This window comes from Haliotis rufescens, unplaced genomic scaffold (assembly GCF_023055435.1).
Source record: "Haliotis rufescens isolate VD_foot unplaced genomic scaffold, xgHalRufe1.0.p SCAF_15, whole genome shotgun sequence".
Lineage (NCBI taxonomy): Eukaryota > Metazoa > Mollusca > Gastropoda > Lepetellida > Haliotidae > Haliotis > Haliotis rufescens.
Window position 1 is genome coordinate 29,743,174 of NW_025963835.1, and position 21,314 is coordinate 29,764,487.

The following is a 21,314-nucleotide window of genomic DNA, read 5'->3' on the forward strand; positions in this document are numbered from 1 at the left end:
GCAAACAATGAAACAGTTGTTACAAAGCTCAGGTAGAAATACTGAAAATAATTTCACATTTATCCGTGCTGTTGTGGGTAACATAAAAAATGCTTTGTTTTCAAACTGATATTTCAATTGTTGGTTTTGACCAGAATAATGTCATTTTGACAAAATCGTCTGGTCCTGTGATTGACATCAGAAGCAGGTTCATACGAACCATACACAACTAACCTCATGGAGGTTGACAACAACAAGGCACACGGTGGTTTGACACATTTTATACCCATATATCACAGAGTATTGAAAGACACCATACAGATTCAGGTCACACATGCACTTCCTGCTCAGTGCTGACTTGCACAAACCGATCTCAGCACTCCAATAGTTAGACTATGTTAAAGTACAGGTGTTACAAAAGTCTCAGAGCTAAAACCATTAATGTCAAGTGGTCCAAGGCAAGTATTATGGAATGTTCATATGCGACCAAGTAAAGCAAGATACAAAACTATAACAAACAGCTGGTGATAGCATCTAATTATGATCAATCTTGATTAACAATTTTCAAACTGGATTGATTAATACACTATACAGCTTCTATCACAAACAAATATAACTATCTGATAACGTAGAAACAAGTGTTATAAAATCTTAACAAATACCTCAAAAGAGTTAGCCATTTAGCTATGTCTCCTTTCTTAAGAAATGTACAGTTAAATCCAACTAACAACAAACTTCAGGATGAGGATATACTGAGCGTCTCCATGGCACCTTCCTGGTCATCTTAGGTGGAAAATGACCATAGCTCCGATACTTCAACATTTATTCCCGCACTCGTAGCCCCAGTATCCCTTTGTGGACTGAGCCCTGTTGCACAAAGTCATCTTAGTGCTATGAAACTTATGCTAAAGTATGGGAGTTATGATTACCTTAGCGCTAATATAGCTTTGTGCAATAGGCCCCTGAAATCACAGTGGACTAACAAGCTTGCAGCTAGAATAATGTGCAAATCTTAATGAACATGCACCCTGAATAAATATTGAACTCAGAAACGAAATGTCATATCGATATGTACAAGTGAGTGACAGAGCATGATTTCACACCATTTGTTGCAATATTCCAGCAATATCACGTCGGGCTACACCAGAAATGGGCTTCACACATAGTAGTTATGTGGGGAATTGAACCCAGGTCTTTGGCGTGGCGAGCGAATGCTCTCACCACTAGGCTACCCCATCGCCTGTTATGTACAAGAATATGCGGGTTTCTGTTGTGAGTCTTCACTGTATCTGTTCGGAATGGCACAGAGATTGTTTACAAGCGCAGAGATTATAGTCAATGCTGAGGTACTCCAGGAACAGCAGGTCAGTCAAGGTTGTCCATCAGACAGTCTGTGATGCCCCTCTCCAGCTCCCTCTTGTGGACAACATGGGCATTCTTGAGCACGCTCGCCCTGGTGTGGAACCTCATACCACCCTGCAAGCGTGAAGGATAACAATGTATTAATGATGGAGATTAAAACAACAAACACACACAACTCTTTGACATCCCTGTCATAAGACAAGTCAATTAACAATTGCAAAGATTACCTACAACACTGCAGGCATAATACTTGTTGAGACTAGTGGTGAGTGAGAGAGTATGGTTTTATGCCGCTTTAACAATATTCCAGCAATATCATGGCAGGGAACACCAGAAATGGGCTTCACACATCGTCCCCATGTCGGGATTTGAACCCACGTCTTAGACGTGACGAGCGAAAGCTTTAACCACTGGGCTACCCGACTGCCCCATTGAGACTAGTAAGTTACATTCAGTATGAAAGTGGGGTGAGGAAAAACTGGCTTAACAATTGGGTTAATAAATATTGCACTTATATAGCGGTGTACTTGCACAAGTTGGTTTTCAGGCTTGTACTAGTCCGGACAATGCTGGTTATACAGTATTTGCCTACTGAGATACCATGTCAGAGTTGAACATGGACACTTCACTCAGACACAGTATACTGACTCCGACCAGTCCTTATAGCCCCTTAAAGATTAGCGCCAGACAGGATAACAATGAATACCATTTTTTGTATGATGCAGACAGGGGTCAAACCACCAACCTCCCTCTCTCCTGGTAAACGCTCTGAGACCACAGAGGTTGTCTTCTCGAATGAAATATTTAGAGATAGATATTGGAGCACCACTGCAAAGCTAACACTATCATATGTAGTGCAAAGAACACTACTATATTGAGTTTACATTCTTACCACTGGTATCTTTCTGCGGGTGACGACACCATCGCCGATGTGGACGTCATGGAGGTTGCCGTAGGTGGAGCAAGTCAGTTTCAGTCTCTTGGTCGGTGGCCCCGTCATGTCGTACCCACTGCCACCAGCCTGGGCACCATCATCGATACCAGAGTCTTCAGACAGCGACTCCCACACAGACGGAAGATCTGTCCTGGGGTTCAGGTTTTCCTTGCTGACCGCCAGACCCTGAGGACAGGGGGTACCGCTGGACACTGGGTGTCTATCTGATGGGTTGAGCTGCAGCTTCCTCTTGCCGCCTTGACTTGGACTCTGCTGTACCCATGACGACCCAGGAACTATGGTCCGGGTGTGGATGGCCTTCAGGGCATCCCTCAGTCGACATTTGGCCAACCAGCACTGCACTCCTGACACATACATGAGGAACAATTTGTAACAATGTCCTCAACTATCAAATAAAACAAATACAAGGGGTACAGATATTATACTCTGTTTCAAAGTTGCTGCCAAAAATAGATGATTAGTTTTCAAAAATTAGCTGCTGACTTGTTTCAACAAACAGGTCAAAGTACTAAAAGCTTCTGAGGACCAGTTGAAACAATTTGAATCACAAAGCTGTCACCAGAGCACAATCTGACATCCAGTTGAGAAGAAATATATGCTGTGTTTTACCTCTTTGAGGTATATATACTCTTGTAACAAGCAAATGAGACCCACCACTAAGTCCACACTATCAAAACAGTTAATTAATCACCTATCTACAGATTAATCAGGTCCATGGCATCAACCACTTGGCACTGAATATTAATTAAGAATCCTAATTAGCAAGTGCTTTGTCTTTCTTCAACAAGCAAGGCATTACTTCGTTACCAAGTTGCCTTTTGTTGCAATTGAATGCATTAAATTAACACTTAATGCATGCCACTGTATTTGTTTAACAGTAAACATATTATATGTCAATGCATGTCATTTTATATAGCCGTATTTATATACATGTTCAGGGTTATCCTATTCAAATGTATGGCCAGAATAGGATTACCCTGAACATGTATATAAATACGGCTATATAAAATGACATGCAATCGGATTACCCTGAATAGGATTACCCTGAACATGTATACATAACGAGATTGTGCCAAAGCCTTTTGAGTCTGCTTGTCACTTGCCCAGTAGATCTTAGTGTGTGCATATTATTAGTAAGACTTACTAGTCCATAATACATTTTACAAGACTCTGGCTTTGGACTCATGGCTAAAGTCACAAACTGCATAACAATAGATTAATTAAGAAAAATAAGAAGTACAGAGATTTAAACTTGTCAGAGGGGTACACAAAGTATGTGATCTAGACTACAAGTTGTAAAACTTCCATTTTGTGGAAGTCTCAGTGGCTGAGTAGGTTAGATCGCTGACTTTGTGTGCTGGTGATTAGGTGCCTCACCCTGGCAGTGTGGGTTTGAATTCCGGATGGGACTCAACAAGAAAAAAAGTACTAGAATTTGTACTTTACTTAAAAAGTGTTGAACACACAATGCCATTTAGAAAGTGGTCAAATGTTGTAATGTTATATTTGGGATAACACTTTCTCAGTAAAGTACAGATTCATACTTTTGGGGGTTGAGTCCTGTCTGGTACGTAATAAGTACAGGAATCTGTACTTTAATGAGAAAGCGTTATCCCAAATATAAGATAAATTTATATAGCGCCAATTTCCAGATTGGATCTGCCCAAAGGCGCTTTTGCATGAGTCTGGTGGTCAATGAGAGAGTTCAGTGAGAGTTATAGGTAGATCAGAACAAGTAGGTTGTTAACAGTCCCTTAAACTGGTTAACCCTGCTATGTCCTGATAACTGTGGTTTTGTATGTACTCCAACTGCAATTCCCTATAAATGTATTTGTTTTATCCACTAAGTTCTACCCTTGGGAGGCCTGTGGTCTGACTAGATAGCACAAGGCACAGGTGGCCAAGTTGTCAAAGGCGTCACAATTTACTGTACAGAGTTGCCTCCCCTTGGCATATTGGAAACCTATGATTGTGGGTTCAAATCCCAGTTTGAACTGATTAGGTTAACGGTCAGCTCCATACCCTTACCATTGGTTTTATCATTAAATAAGTTTTGCAATGATGTTTAATACTATAATAACTGTTAGAAAAACTTTAAATGGTAGTTATTCATAAATTAGACCTTAACACAAAGTTTCAAAAAATAATATCCTTGCAATGTTCTAAATCACCAAAATGTTGAACAATAAATACTGTGTTACATAAACCAAAACATTTCAACAATATTCTCTGTTGAAGCAATGTTTAATCTAACATTAAAGCTATGTAAGCTATGACATAATGTTGGGTGTCAATGTGCCAATGTAAACAAGCCTTAATCCCCATTATCCAACAAGTAAACATTACTCTAAAACATCATTGTCTACTAAATGTAATTACCTCTGTATTCAATAAGTCTAGGCTGCACTCTAATTAGCAAGGGTTAATCATCTAAAACAACTGGTTAGTGTCAAATGTCAAAGGATATTTAATTGTCATCACACATCTGAAGGTTCCAAACACTTCCAAACCATATAACATTGATCTAAATGTTATCCCAAATATTGTTGTCAACTTAACCAAACAAAAGGTACTACCCACATGCATGTAACCTAACATAAATATCTGTCATATCTGTTTTCTCGCCTTTCTAGGAACATGCTCGGTCCCTGGGTAGTCTATTTATGCTCGCCTTTGTTGTTCATTTTTGTTAGCTATGAATACACAATTCCATTTAGAAAGAGGTCAAATATAACAAATGTTATGTTTGAGATAACACCTTCTTAGAAAAGTACAGATTCTAGTACTTTTTGGGGTTGAGTGAGTCCCATCCTGGATTTGAACCCTAACTCTCACACACAAAGTATGTGATCTAGACTACCAGTTGACGGAGGACCATTTTTGTGGAAGCCTAAGTGGCTGAGTGGTTTAGATCCCTTTGTGTACTGGTGATTAGGTGCCTCACTCTGGCAGTGTTGGTTCGAATCCTGGATGGGACTCACCCCCCAGAGTGTGAGTGAGTGAGTTGGGTTTAACACCGCTTTTAACAGTATTCCAGTTATATCACGGCATGTCAGCTTAATGTGGGAGGAAAGCCCGAAGTAATGCAGGTCTAAGACGTTTACCACTTCGGTGAAATCCACGAGCACCGGTATGGTGCTGACAAACCTAGAAACATAATCGGGGCAAACCTCACCCCCCAGAAAACACATCAAGCTGACAAGCAGTGATATAACTGAAACACTGTTTAAAGCCACATAAAACAACTCACTCACTCACTCCAGACTGCACAGAAACACACAAGTGAATGTCAGGTGAGTTAAATCGGGACAGTAATCTAGTAAGGGAACATTTGAAAGAGTAAATGGTTAATGATCAACAGTGCAATATTACATCTAAAATGTCACGAGGTATGAAAAGGAATTCCAATTATTACACACACACGTACATGGCCCACATTAACCCTATCAAGGCAACAAGGTGTCTGTGATGCACTCAAGTCTTTGATGCCAGGTCAGCGGAAGAAATACGGATGTCTGGCGAAATCCATGCCACATTCCTAACTACAGAATCAATCTAATTTAAATTATATATAGCTACCTAAAGCTTCTAAGAACATGCGAATGCTTGAAGATAATGCATTCAATTTTTAATTAATTTACAGGTCTGAAATTTGATTTGCACGTGGTTGACGAAGCAATATTTTGGTTGATCAGTTCCAATTTGTGGCGATTGCATGTTTTCATTCATTCATTAGTAGGGAGGTAATGGTACACTGTCACGCTACGATATGGATCACTCCATGCTTGCCACAGAGGGTGACATTCTCCATCACAAAAGGGAAGGAAGAATTGCACAACTGAAAATATTCAGTCAATGTGGGGTAAATTCAAGTATGTGGAATAAGATCTCTCAAACATACAATCAAAATAAAGCATTTTTCAACATATTTTAGACCATGTTATATAAATGAGTACTGAGGCAGAACAAGGATTTTGAAAAAGTGGTTGCACACTTTGAGTGAGTGAGTGAGTGAGTATGGTTTTACGCCGCTTTTAGCAATATTCCAGCAATATCACGGCGGGGGGACACCAGAAATGGGCTTCACACATTGTACCCATGTCGGGAATCGAACCCGGGCGTGACGAGCGAACGCTTTAACCACTAGGCTACCCGACCGCCCCTTGCACACTTTGAAATAAAACCACTTGGAGGGACTGACACAGGTTAAAAAAAGCAACCCCTCTCTGCATCCGACAGTGATGTGTATATTCTTGTAACAATACTTAACCTCACAGTGTACAGTGTTCCCATTTACCAGTAATTACCAGTCAAATTAGGCTTGGACCAGTGCTTCATATGACTGCCAGTCCCTGTGGATCGGCAAATAAAGTATCACATAAATCTTTGTTGTTGAACAAGACATCGGCGATATTCATGAAAGACAGCTTGTCTGTTACCATTAGGGTTTCCCCTTGTCTAGTTTTAGTGCACGAAAAATAACAATTTCGCTTTGCTTTGAGGCTAAATATATATTTGTAGTGACTTAGTCTAAAAAGGAAGAGAGAAATTGTGAGAATTTTGTGTGAATGACGTGTTAATCTAACTCAGTTACTTCACAGATCACATCATTGGAGTGAACATGATGTTGAAAGAACAAGAAAGAAGTGAGCAAAGCTCACATACCCCCGTTATCCCCGCTGGTCAACAACAAATAGTAAATAGTTTGTTAATTAATGAAATATACCTGTTGCTTTAAATCAGATGAACTGCCCTTTCCTTTGTAACCCCATGAGGATGCATTATGTTTGAAATGAACACATGTTTTTGCAAATATATTTCAATCTAGTGTGGGATAATCAATGCTTAGCACAACATACATTCTTGATGTTTCTTAATGTATCCATGGAAACGGCAAAAATTAAAAAATTCAGGCTCTTCAAACTAGCAAAAGGCACAAGTACTCATTGTGGTAAATGTGTGTAGCAAGTTTGATGAAGCTAAGGTGCATGGTTAAAAAGTTATGGGCCGTACAAAAGCTCGGACGGAAGGACGGACAGACAGAACACTATATACCCCCGATTTAATTCGTAAACGGGGGTATAATAAAGACCAGGTAATTTTGATACGTTTTTTACTTGTTGAAAGTTGGGACTGACAAAAATTAGGGGGGACTGGTAATTTTTTAGAGTTGCCAGTCCATGAGGACTGGCAGTTTCAAAAACCGGTAGGAACACGGAGTGTATTGTTTATAAATCCCTGTAATAAATGAGATAATTGGGTGGGGTGTAAAAACGTCGCGGTTAAAGATTGTTTCACTTAAATAAGTGTACGTGCATTTCCTCCTGCTTGTACTAGTCCAGACTTCATAGCACTAGCCCACTGAGATACCATTTAACATGGATACCCCACTCAGACACAGTGTGCCGACTCCCGAGTAGACCAGTCCATCCCCTTAATGCAGCACACCAGGCAGGGCAACAACAAGGACCTTATTTTAACTTCTTTAGCAAGCCACGCAGTGGGGTATGGTGACACACAATCAACCAAATCCCCAAATCCACCTCAGACACCTCTAACAGCCAGCATCGGTTACTGGGACATGTTTTACCTGGAATATCCACAGGTGGTCCACATTGGAAGCTAAGGGGAAACAATCCTGTGTTGTATCAGTTCAGTCTAGCTCAGTCCAGTGTGTGGGATAGCAATGGTATCATGGAGTCAACAGTGATCTTCATTCCAAAGGTCATGTACTTAAGTGAGTGAGTGAGTGTGGTTTTGTGCCGCTTTTAGCAATATTCCAGCAATATCACGGCAGGGGACACCAGAAATGGGCTTCACACATTGTACCCATGTCCTTGTATTTGAACAAACAATTGCTATATTGTGATATTTTACGAGTGCTTCTTAAATGTTGTATCCTGGTTCGTGTGAATACAATCACTATTTCAGATTTGGTATTTACTAGTGTGTACATACGGTGCATATAAAACATCTTTCGCTTACAGGTCAGGATTTTATGGGTTCATTTGTCAGATAACAAGAGTATAACTACTTTAGTTTCAGCACAATGGCAACATATTCTGCGTTGCTTTGTAGAGTTAAACAACTCTACAAGGTTAGCTGGTATGATGTTGCATTCATTACTCTAAAGCTCTCGACAAGATCTCACCTCTCTTTATACAGCAGGGTGCCGTTGTACAAAACAGTGTTAGCACTACGACTGTTGTAAGTCTATGTTTGGGTATGGGGGTTACGATCACCTCAGCACTAAGATCGCTTTGTACCAGGGCACCCAGGACAACAAGATCTCACCTCTCTGTATACAGCAGGCAGCCATGTGTTGTCGAGCACGACACCTCCGCTCGGTGTACGTCTTCCAGGCAGCCCAGATAACCCCCACAGCCAGCATCCTCCTCCTCTGCCTCCACTCCAGGTATCTCCGCCAGGCCCTCTGGAGGGTCATGGCGTATCTGGCTAGGAGGCCATTCCGTGCTGCCTCCAGGGCCTCAAACTGCAACATAACGTACCAAACGATACCGCCATGTCAGAATGTTTTCTTTTTTTTGTTTGTTGTTTAACGCAGCACTCAGCAATATTCCGGCTACATGATGGCTGTCCTAAATTAATCGAGTCTGGACCTGACAATCCAGTAATTGACATCATGACCATCGATCCCTGCAATAGGGATACGATGACATGCATCATCCAAGTCAGCGAGCCTGACCACCCGATCCCGTTAGTCGCCTCTTACGACAAGCATTGTCGCCTTTAACGGCAAGCATTGGTTGCTGAAGACCTATTCTACCCCGGATCTTCACGGGTCCCATGTCCGAATGATTGGACCATGTGATAAAATACTGTGTAACCCCCCTTGGAATGAAATCAACTTCTCAGTGGGTGAATAAATCCCTTATACCCTGCCACAAACAAGACAGGCTGCACATGGATTACCGAGAGGCAGAATAAATCCCTTAGACCCCGTTTCTAAGCAAACTTCTGTACGGTTTTTCCAAGTCAGTGAAAGTCACATGACAGAGCACAAGCTAACCTCCGCTCAAAGGACCACCTCTTTTCTATCAATTTTGAATTTGTTTTAATTCTTTTACAATGTCATATTAGAACAGGTCGGTCAGATAAATTCGTTGTAACAGGATCACTCGAGGTATAAAGTCTTACGCAGGACACATAAACCTCATGTACCCTGAGTGATCCTGCTACAACTTAGAATATTGTCATGTGTATAATGCCAACCTTTTTCTCCCAAATACAACCGTGAAAGTGAGGTGAGGTGAAATTGGGTTTAACGTCGCGTCCAAGATTATTGCATTTATATAGCGACGTGCATGTACGTGTGTGTGTTTGTGTGGCTGCTTGTACTAGTCCGGACTGATGCCGATTTATAGTGCTAGCTCACTGAGATACCTTGCCTCAGTTTAACATGAATACCCCACTCAGACACAGTATACTGACTCCGAGCCGACCAGTCCTTGTTTAGCCCCTTAATGCAGAGCACCAGACAGGGTAAAAACAAGTACGATCTTTTAACGTCTTTTGGTATGACGGGGTCGGGGATCAAACCCCGGACCTTCCGCTCTCCAGGCGGACGCTCTACCACGGAGGCAGTCTACAACCGTGAAGAGGTGGGAGCATTATATAAAGACGATTGTAGACAGTTCTGAGTTTTTCCATACTGAGGTACACCAGATAGTTCTGTTATTACACTATCAGATACCATGATAATATTAACCTCTGCTCAACGAAAAATACAAGAATAAAAAGGAATACAACTGACATTATCATGTTCAGAAACCTATTATGGCAAAATTTACATTTTGCTCACTTCACCTGAAGCGATGCGATGATGTTTTTGATTGCACATTATACACAGGATAGCATCTTTTCTAAAGCTTGCATGGTTATACTCAGAGCACATTATACACAAGAAAATATTATAATAGCACAAGGCAACAAACATTACCAATGCAGCGTCATTGTGAGACAAAATATATGTGTAATTTGCAAATGTCAGAGCAATATTTCAGCTTTATGATAATGGCCTGTAAATAATCAAGCTTGGACCAGACAATACAGTGACTGATAATGTGAGCAACGATCTACGCCGTCGGGGTATGATAACATGCTATCAACCAAGCTGCCGAGCCTGCCCACCTGATCCATTTGGTCGCCTGTTATAACCAGCATAGGTAGGTGGGGACCAATTCTAACCTAGAATCCCCACATAGTTGGGAAGACTTTGAAACAAATCAGCAGTGATACCTGTTGCTGCAGCAAGAAGATCTTATTCTTTCCAAACTGATCTCGAACTCCACCATTTTGAACAAACTGAGGCCCAAGGACTCGAGACAGAACAACTGCACAACACTTGCGGGTGTGGTCAAGACTGGACAATCCTGAAAATGGGTAGGTTATTATGTTATCATTTAATTCACACTCAGATGTAGGTCTCTGTTTCATTAACACTGGGACTCCAACTCCAACTAGGGCCACACTTTTTTTAATTTGATGTTTCACGCATTTATTCCAGTTTTTCCCACAAGCTCGGTCGAAGTAAAAACAAAAATAAAAGTCAATTATTTATTTATATGAAAGTCATTCTGACCTGAAACAAAAAATATAAAATGTGTCGCCTAGAGGATATAAGGAATATCTGGGATACATAGCACGGAAAATTAGTTTCAATACTTTAAAAAGAAGAAGAAGTGATCATCATTACAACGATTGCTTGTATTCTCTTAAAATTAAATCAGCTTTTACTTTTTGCATTGCCCAGCTCCCTAAATTCCTGACAAGCAATTATGTAACAATGCCTTGATTTTTTTTGACAAATGTATGTGTCCTTACTGGCTTACATATTGTCACAATGTATTGTCTCAAGCTCCTCACAGGGATAGCACTTTGCTGAAGCTCTATCTATGCCACCAGTCACAGGTCCCAGCCAACAACCATGCGTGGAGTTTAATTGGCAACCCACTGACACTAATGTTTCACAGTGGTTACTCTTACCCCAGCTATATTACTGACTGGTCAAGGTCTGAATCGGGCACTACACATGGATATTTTTTTACACGCCTGTTGGGCCCCCATCCTGTTTGGTACTCGATCGTTACGATCCTGAGCCTGATAGCAGGGGTTCATAGGTCATCTTCAAGTCCGGACCATCCACGTGGTCGTTCGACCTGACAACATTATCAGATTATGTGCCTCTACGGGCGCATTTTTTTGATTAGCAAAGCCCCTTGCATCACTAATAGACTGTTTGGGACTCGTATTGTCATAGAATCTTACTGAAAGGGTGACTTACACAAAAACTAAAAGTATTTACTCAAACACGTGTGAGGTGGTTGGTTGACACCATGAAGGGTTTATTGGTAAGATTTTTTACGAGCTCTTGATGGAAAGATTTCTTGTACTTTAAAATTGTCTACTTCGGGTTATAATGATGAAGATACCAATACCACATCTACTACATTTTACTAATGAAATTATAATTTCACTGCACACACTACGTGTGCCATCTTCCCGAGGCAAGAGAGTTAACTGACAATAAAAGCCCAGTTTCCCTTGACGAACTAGGCTGGTTTTATGGAGTTTTTTGGCGGGACTAACGAGTCTATGCATAGTCCCAAAAATTTGCACCCTGAAATCAAAATCCGGTTCTTAAACTGTCAAACAGATAGCGGTCGACCACAGGATTTGCAAAACTTTTTCACCGCCAACTCGTCAACAGATATTTTCCAAGTCTTTTCATGTTTTTAATCAAGTTGCTCATGTGAGCTGATGTACTTCGCGATGTAAGATCCGTTTTATCACAATATAGATCTTTATTATCGATCAGATCGTCTTGACTGGGCGACACTCGAACATGTACGTGTGCTTGTGAAATTTCCAATTGTTTTGTCTGTTGGTTAATATTTGTTTCTACACGTCACTACAATTTGGGAGAAGGGAAATGACAGCTTGCTCTTGAGTGGCTTGGATGATACTGGGAGTATATCCTGTACCAAGCAGTGGTGTGCCTTATCTATATCCCAGCTGAAGCTGTGCAGCTGTCACATGCACATCTTCCCGAGGCAAGGAACAACTATTTAAATCCAGTTTCCACACTTGCAGAACTATGCTGGAATTTCTGGGCTCAATCGTAGCGCCACCAGTGGCTATTACGAGTTATGTCCCTTCTGTGTCCCTCCTGACCAATCAGAATCCACCTCTCATATCGCTTTCTTTTGCTTAGAATCAAATGGCGGCGCCCAGTCAAGATGATCTGATCAATAATCAAGATCTAAATTGTAATGAAATAGGTGCATCGAATCATTGGAGCACCTTGATTAAAAACATGAATAAAAATAAAAATATCTGTCGACACCGAGTTGACGGTAGACATCTTTTGGAAATCCTGCAAGCGACCGAAATCTGCATGTTGAAATCCATGCCATTTACCATTTTTCGCGATTTGCTACGCGATTTTGATTGGACTATGTATAGACTCATTCATCCAGCCAAAGTATAACTCAATACTTGCAGCCTAGTTCGGCAAGGGTGGAAACTGGACATTTAAAGTAAGTTAACTCCCTTGCCTCAGGAAGATGTCACTCACATGTGTTACTGATGCCAGTACTAAGATGTGACAATCCCGGTTAATCAGTTGTATGTATGTAAACACACTGTAACTGACCTGTCCTCCTTCTGAGCACTCTCTGTGGAGTGGTGGAGTGGTGTGGCGTGGCAGACCGCTGTTTCTGTAGTAAGATCTCCACAGGGTCAGAGACATCACCTCCCTTGTCCCCGGACCCATCTGCTCTCCACTCCTCATCTCGAATGAGGAGGCCGTATCTTTGCAGGAAGTCCCAGTACGGCAGTCTGTGACAGGAAACATGTGATATTTCCCTAACCATACATCATACATGTGTACAGATCATGTCTTCTCCTTTGCCGATATCTACAGGCATGACACATCACAACCTAATCTACCACAACAGGATTGGAGTGAGTGAGTGAGTGAGTGAGTGAGTGAGTGAGTGAGTGAGTGAGTGAGTGAGTGAGTGAGTGAGTGAGTGAGTTGGGTTTAACACCATTTTTTACAGTATTCCATTACGGTACTGTGACACTCAATCAGCTGAGTCTCATAGCCTGGCCATATGTAGCCTGTTTTAGGGTGCACAATCTATACACTCCTATGGAGACAGACTCCATACTGTGTGCTGAATACTGCAAATACACTGATCCACCAGACAGATATCAGTGACTACCAATCGTGCTATTCAGGACAAATAGTTATAGAACTGAGATGGTCTGACCGGATGTTGAAGATGTCATTAACAACTCACCTGGCTGACTATCTCCACTGTCTTGAAGATGTCGTCAACAACTCACCTGGCTGACTATCACCACTGCCTTGAGGATGTCGTTAACAACTCACCTGGCTGACTATCTCCACTGTCTCCAGGATGTCGTTAACAACTCACCTGGCTGACTATCTCCACTGTCTCCAGGATGTCGTTAACAACTTACCTGGCTGACTCCCACCACTGTCTCCAGGATGTCGTTAACAACTCAGCTGGCTGACTATCTCCACTGTCTCCAGGATGTCGTTAACAACTCACCTGGCTGACTATCTCCACTGTCTTGAGGATGTCGTTAACAACTCACCTGGCTGACTATCTCCACTGTCTCCAGGATGTCGTCAACAACTCACCTGGCTGACTATCACCACTGCCTTGAGGGTGTCGTTAACAACTCACCTGGCTGACTATCTCCACTGTCTTGAAGGTGTCGTTAACAACTCACCTGGCTGGCTATCACCACTGCCTTGAGGGTGTCGTTAACAACTCACCTGGCTGACTATCACCACTGTCTCCAGGGTGTCGTTAACAACTCACCTGGCTGACTATCTCCACTGTCTTGAGGGTGTCGTTAACAACTCACCTGGCTGACTATCACCACTGTCTCCAGGGTGTCGTTAACAACTCACCTGGCTGACTATCACCACTGCCTTGAGGGTGTCGTTAACAACTTACCTGGCTGACTATCACCACTGTCGCCAGGATGTCGTCAACAACTCACCTGGCTGACTATCTCCACTGTCTCGAGGATGTCGTCAACAACTCACCTGGCTGACTATCACCACTGTCGCCAGGATGTCGTCAACAACTCACCTGGCTGACTATCACCACTGTCGCCAGGATGTCGTCAACAACTCACCTGGCTGACTATCACCACTGTCGCCAGGATGTCGTCAACAACTCACCTGGCTGACTATCACCACTGTCGCCAGGATGTCGTCAACAACTCACCTGGCTGAGTACCCCCTCCTGCCTATCTCCACTGTCTTGAGTGAGTGAGTGAGTGAGTTGGGCTTATCCCTGCTTTTAACAGTATTCCAGTTATATCATGGTGTGTCAGCTTAATGTGGGAGGAAAGCCCGAAGTGATGCAGGTCTTGGAAGTTTACCACTTCGGTGAAACCCAAGGGTATGGTGCTGACAAACCTAGAAACATAATCGGGGGAACCGGGATTCGAACCCACAATCATAGGTTTCTGGCGTGCCAAAGGGACGCAACTCTGCATAGCGAATCGCGGCGCCTTAGACGACTGGGCCACCTGTGCCCCCCCCCACTGTCTTGAGGATGTCATCAACAACTTACCTGGCAGAGTACCCCTTCCTGCATATCTCCACTGTCTCAAGGATGCCGTTAGCCTTCAGCTGTTGGAGGACAAAGGTTGGATCAAGCTGGCCTGGCTGACTGTGCTGGTTCGGCTTGATACAGCGGACGTAGTGAACATCACATGACTTGAGTGTTGCCAAGAGACCATCAAGAGAAACCTGACAAAGACAGTGATATAGTTAAGTTTGTTGTTTTATCACAGCAGTCAGTAATATTCCCACTACATGACGGACCACACAATCCAGTGACTGATATTATGAGCAACAATCCACGCCTTCAGGTTACAATGACACAACAATCAATTAAGTCACAGAGACCAACTGATCCATTTGCCCGCCTCATACAACCACACAGGTTGCTTGGGTCCTATTCCAACTTGGAATCAAAAGTTTTAAAATGTCATTATGATATTTCAGATGAAGACAAGTTTCTTCTCAGGTATGCTTAATGATTCAGAGGCAGAATGCAATGAGCACTGGAACATGCAGGCAAGCAGTGCTTATACTAAACACATTGGACTTACCTTGAATTTAGTGAGGACAGTTTTCCTCTTCCTGCCTGACATCTCCACAGTGTGGAACTCTTCAAACAGGTGAGACAAGAAAGCGTTGTCACTCTGCTGCAGCAGCCGTACCAACTCCACGGGAATGTTGTCCTGCAACACCATCACTCTACTGTATCCATGACAACATGGCCCTACATCAACACTCTACTGTATCCATGACAACATGGCCCCACATCAACACTCTACTGTATCCATGACAACATGGCCCCACATCAACACTCTACTGTATCCATGACAACATGGCCCCACATCAACACTCTACTGTATCCATGACATGGCCCCACATCAACAATCTACTGTATCCATGACAACATGGCCCCACATCAACACTCTACTGTATCCATGACAACATGGCCCCACATCAACGCTCTATTGTATCCATGACAACATGGCCCACATTACCCCTCTCTACTGTTTCCATGACAACATGGCCCCAATCAACACATTGTCCATAACACAACAACACAACAAAGAATCCTGTTATCTAGGTATACAATGTTTGGAACCAATTCATATTCTTTCCAGTTAGATGATGTTTTAGGATAATATCACAGCCCTTTCACAAGACGATGAAAGGGGGAACCCTAAAAAATGTGCTGGCTACTTACTTTGTTTTTGGTTGTGATTTGCTCCAAGTCGTACCGCACATCTCCAGCGTAGTGTTGTATGACAAAGCCAGGATGTGTGGAGAAGGTCTTGGGGCGCTTGATGGGGGCACTGTTGTTGACATCCAGCACCCTCTCCCCGAGACTCCGGGGGTTAGACTTCCTGTTGAGGTACACTTCCTAGAAGAGAACAGGGAGTTCGAATGGGTAAAGCAATGGGTAAAGTTTGACAATATAGCAGAATACTGATCAGGAAAATCAATCTAGGATATCATCTCTTCTCAAAGCGGAGTGAGTAAGTGAGTATGGTTTTACAATGCTTTCAGCAATATTCTAACAATATCAAGGCAAGGGACACCAGAAATAAGCTTCACACATTGTCCCCATGTGGAGAATCAAACCTGGGCCTTAGGCATGATGAGCGAACACTTTAACCAGGAGACTACCCCCCTAATTGGGAAGGAAATGTAATATTATTCAAAACAGATATTCATATGTCACCTATGATAAGCCATACCATTAATTATAACTCTAAAAGGAAGTAATTTATTAAATCCAATATGGGAATGTTTACTGACATTTGATAGAGATTTAGGCCTAATTTTGGCCCTGAGCAGGGCCCCATTCAACAAAGTGATCATAGCGCTACGATTGTCATAAGCCTATGTTACAGTATGGGAGTTATGATCGTCTTAGTGCTAAGATTACTTTGCAGAATGGGGCCCTGGTCTAGACAAATCTCTGGATGGTCGATGAAAGATTTCCGAAATATGCAATATATTTTTAATAGGGACTGTACCTCATTGAGCACACCAAAGACTCCAACTCTCCCCTCCAGCACATCAAGACACAGCTGGTTGTCATGGTAATCAATGTGTCGCCATGGAATGTGCTCAGCTTCATACTCTCTCTGAATATAGCAAACAAAGGGAAGGAAATAATTAGAAACAAAGAGCAAACAAGAAAAAACACTGCACTGTATTACAGTACTTGACTTCGTGCTTCTGGGGTTAATCCCCACATGTATTTGATGACTTGATAAAACTGGTGCCAACTTCAGCAATTTGATTGCTAAACTCATGATGAACAATGTAGTGCATGTCAAACATTCTGGTGTGGCCCAAACCCACCTGCAGGTCTCCCAGGAAGTGACAGACATAATGCTGCTGCAGCTTCTCATTGGCGTAATTGATACACAGCTGTTCCAGACTGTTGACATCAAACATCTCAAAGCCATAGATGTCCAGTAATCCTGGAAACAAAAACTTGATATACTACAACAATGACAAAAGTGTGAGTGAGTGAGTGAGTGAATGTGAGTGTGATAGAGTGAGTGTGAGAGAGAGTGAGCATCTGCCCGAGGCAAGGACGTTTACTGACTTTAAAGGTCCAGTTTCCACCCTTGCCGGAGAATTTTGTTTTGTTTGTTGTTTAACGCCGCACTCAGCAATATTCCAGCTATATGACTGCGGTCTTTAAATAATGAAATCTGGACCAGACAATCCAGTGATTTACATCATGAGCATCGATCCACGCAATTTGGATCGATGACATGCGCCAACCAACCAATCCCGTCAGTCGCCTTTTACGACAAGCATAGATACCTTTTAAGGCAAGCATGGGTTGCTGAAGACCTATTCTACTCCGGATCTTCACGGGGCCACAGCTGGAGAGGGACCAGTACATTATTAAATGACAGTGAGTACCCAGTGTGTACAGTTTGGTTTAGTCTTTTTGATGTTTCTCACCAATCATTCGGGATTGCTCCTCCGATTTAATCTGCTGATTCAGGAAGTTGACCAACCAATCAAACAGTCTGAAAGGAAAGAGTATATTATGCAGTAGATATCGGAACAAAGTACACTACCTTTTGACATGAGTGGGTGGATGCTGTTGATATGTAAAAGTGAGGAATATAACACACATCACCTGAACAAGGTAAACCAGTGGTTGATAGCATGAGCAACAATCCACATCCATCAGGGTACAATGAGATGCACCCATTGTAACCATCTTATCTCCCTCCTTACTGACTTTTCTTTACGCTGCTTTTAACAATATTCCAGCAATATCACGGCGGGAGACACCAGAAATGGGCTTCACATACTGTACCCATGTTGGGAATCGAACCCGGGTCTTTGGCTTGATGAGCGAGCGCTTTAACCACTAGGCTACCCAACCGCCCCACTGACTTTTGTGACAAACATGCCATAATAGTAACGTTCCCTTTATCCACACTGGTAGTGAACATAATATGATACATTTCCTTGGTAAATTAGAATATTAAACATGTGAGTGTGTGAGTGATTGAGGTGGGATTAATGCTGCCTTGAACAGTATTTAAGTTGTATCCTGGTGCGTCAGCTTGATGCTGGCGGAAAGTAAGGTGATTAGGGTGTAAGATGTTTATCACTTTGGTGGAAGCCACGACCACAGGTATGGTGCTGACAAATGTATAAACATTATAAGGATTAACCGGGATTCGAACTCACGATCATAGGTTCCTGACACACCAAAGGGACGCAACTCAGGACAGCAAATTGCAGTGCCTGTGATGACTGGGTATCTCGTGCCCCGAATTTAACTACTATGTAGTATTGCAAGACTACAATAACTTTGAAAGCACCCTGAAGATGAGTTAGGTAAATAATAACAATTCTTGCAAAATAAAAGCTTCAAGTAAATCTGCTCCAAAGTTTAAAGTAATGGTAATAATGTTAATCCTATCATGTGTACGGCTGAACAGATTAATCAAACCACATGACAAGACAAACAGAAATAGCTTGGTGCTGCTTTGCTGCATATTGGGGCCAAAAAGAAAGTTACAACTCAAATTCATCAACACAACAAAAGCTATACAGGACATATCCAAAATCCAGATAGGGTAGAATCTGGCCTGGGCTGAACCACCCCCCACTGATGTTCAGTATATCTTAAATCCAAAGGAGAAGAAATAGCCCAGGATATACTTTTCCCAGGGAAGGTTTAGCCAAGGCTATTTCCCCAGAAAGAACTGGCCAGGGGAAAGTTTAACCTGCTACACCAGGTGAATATAAACAAGTTAAATTTTGACTTTCGTTTTAATTTTAATTGAATTTTTATTTTTTATAGAAAGCCTTAGGGACAACTTCATCCCATTCCAACACTATTACTCTTTGTATATTCAAAGGAGAGAAGATTCTTGAGTTATGTGTTCAAAATGACAAGTAGATAAATAAAACATGATCACAATAAACTCTATACTAGTCTGTGACAGTACCTGGAGTACAGGAGCATGGCCAGACAGTCCCGCCGAGTGCGAGCATCAGCTATGGAGAGGGGTTTGACGAAGACACTGCGACGCTTGTTGCCCCCGGACTCGATGCTACGGTGGAGCAGCACCTGCTCTAGAGTGTCAGCAGAGATGCCCAGCAGGTGGCAGCACTGCACCCTCGCCTCGCAGGTTGCTGTACCACAAATATATACTTGATGTCAATATTGAAACATTGTATCTGTGCGTTCACACTTACATTTTTCTTAAATAACACCACAAGCAACCAGAAAATACTTAAGGAATAATTAAAAGCTGATTTTTTGTCCTGAGGGATTAAAGTTTGTCAGTTCTCTGCTGCCCGTAGTCTATTCTTAATGTATACACTCACCACCAAAAGAAACACGAACCACAGAAACATATAGAGAAGTATGTACGTTAAGAAGAGATGTTTCCAATCAGTACCACTTAATGACAAAACTAATAATCAGTCAAGTGTTACCACAGAGTGTCTTTGTTTTAGAGTGTCACACTAATCCTGTATGAGACAAATGGTGCATCTTGAGTCATGGATCTATGACGTCACGTGATGCGTTTATGTGCATTGGTTCACACAAAATACCAATATGTACGTTTGTCCATCAAAACAATTAATATCTCTTGAATATGGAAGGACTGGAAAAAACTAACCAATCAGCATGAAATAAAAACTATAATGCTCAATGATAATTACAAAAACAGTTACACCTGCATCCCTGCCTTAGTGGGTAATATTTGAATGTCGATGCCCAATAGTTCATGATGACTTCAATAAGTCAGTGCCCTAAACCTACCATCCGTCTAACCGGGTGGTGACAACTGAGAGAAGATCAAGGACAACTTGTTATTATTTGGGACGTGGAATGGATAGAACACCTGGATTGACATCATGAGCAGTGATCTAAGAAATTGGGATATGATGACATCCCTCAACCAAATCAGTGATCCTGACTTGATCCTGTTAGTCGCCTCTTATGTCAACAATGAGTTGCTGAAGATCAATTCTAACCTGGGTCTTATCTACAATACATTTACATAAATACATGTACAGATATCCAAGTAAAGATAAAAAAGGTATCCATATTAGAAACCAAATATGAAATAATTTAAACAATGAGATAAATTCATACTGTAAGTTTCAAAAAGCTTCAGGGTTTGTTTGTCAGTAGCTGCAGTGATCTGTGAAGATCCGGGGCAGAACAGGTCTTCAGCAACCTATGCTTGCTAAAAAGCGATTATGCTTGTTGTAAGATGCGACTATCAGGATAGGGTGGTCACCAACTTGGTTGATGCATGTCATCCTATACCAAATGTGTGCCTCGATACTCATGATGTCAATCACTGGATTGCCTGGTCCAGACTTGATTATTTACAGATCGCTGTCAAAAAGCTTGAATATTGCTGAGTACGGCTTAAACAACAAATAAACAAACAAACAAACAAACACAAAAAACACAACCAGTGACTGTAGCTCTGTGCAGCTCCCTATAAATGATTTTGATGTTTAAAGCCACACTCATCAATCTTCCAGCTATAAGTTTGGACCAGACAATCTAGTGATTGATTTTGTGAGCAACGATCTACACCATTGGGGTACAATGACATATGGTCAACCAGCTCACAAAGCCTAACCACCCGCTCGCTCCATCAAGTTACCAAGTATGCCCAGCACAGGCTGCTAGTGACTAATGCTAAACCAAAATCCCCCTGGGAGGGAAGACTGTACACCAGTCCATCAGAACAGCTCAGTCAATCTTTGAACAGACGAGCTAACAAACAGCAACAAACAAATCAATCTGCTCTGGAAGGCGTCAACGGCAACAACATAACCACTACCTGACAGCTCCAGACACGATCGCTCCAGGAAGGACATCTGAGCTGTAACCATGGTAAC

The 21,314-nt window shown here is 42.1% G+C and overlaps 1 protein-coding gene across 2 annotated transcripts in view; it reads right to left on the reverse strand.

Annotated features, from left to right (window-relative positions):
• Window positions 1-244: 244 nt before the first annotated feature.
• Window positions 245-21,314, reverse strand: part of LOC124131945 (unconventional myosin-XIX-like) — a 39,223-nt gene continuing 18,153 nt past the window's right edge. Inside the window, exons 14-26 of one of the 2 annotated variants that reach the window (XM_048396432.1) lie at window positions 21,257-21,298; window positions 19,391-19,577; window positions 17,880-17,947; window positions 17,262-17,383; window positions 16,931-17,041; window positions 16,135-16,311; window positions 15,485-15,616; window positions 14,941-15,119; window positions 12,972-13,156; window positions 10,556-10,689; window positions 8,591-8,789; window positions 2,234-2,640; window positions 245-1,455 (exon numbers count right to left, since the gene is read on the reverse strand). In XM_048396432.1, coding sequence (XP_048252389.1) covers window positions 1,345-1,455; window positions 2,234-2,640; window positions 8,591-8,789; window positions 10,556-10,689; window positions 12,972-13,156; window positions 14,941-15,119; window positions 15,485-15,616; window positions 16,135-16,311; window positions 16,931-17,041; window positions 17,262-17,383; window positions 17,880-17,947; window positions 19,391-19,577; window positions 21,257-21,298 — 2,054 coding nt within the window. In that variant the 3' untranslated portion in view covers window positions 245-1,344. The remainder of the gene's footprint in view (window positions 1,456-2,233; window positions 2,641-8,590; window positions 8,790-10,555; window positions 10,690-12,971; window positions 13,157-14,940; window positions 15,120-15,484; window positions 15,617-16,134; window positions 16,312-16,930; window positions 17,042-17,261; window positions 17,384-17,879; window positions 17,948-19,390; window positions 19,578-21,256; window positions 21,299-21,314) is intronic. The other variant, XM_048396433.1, reaches the window with a different exon arrangement.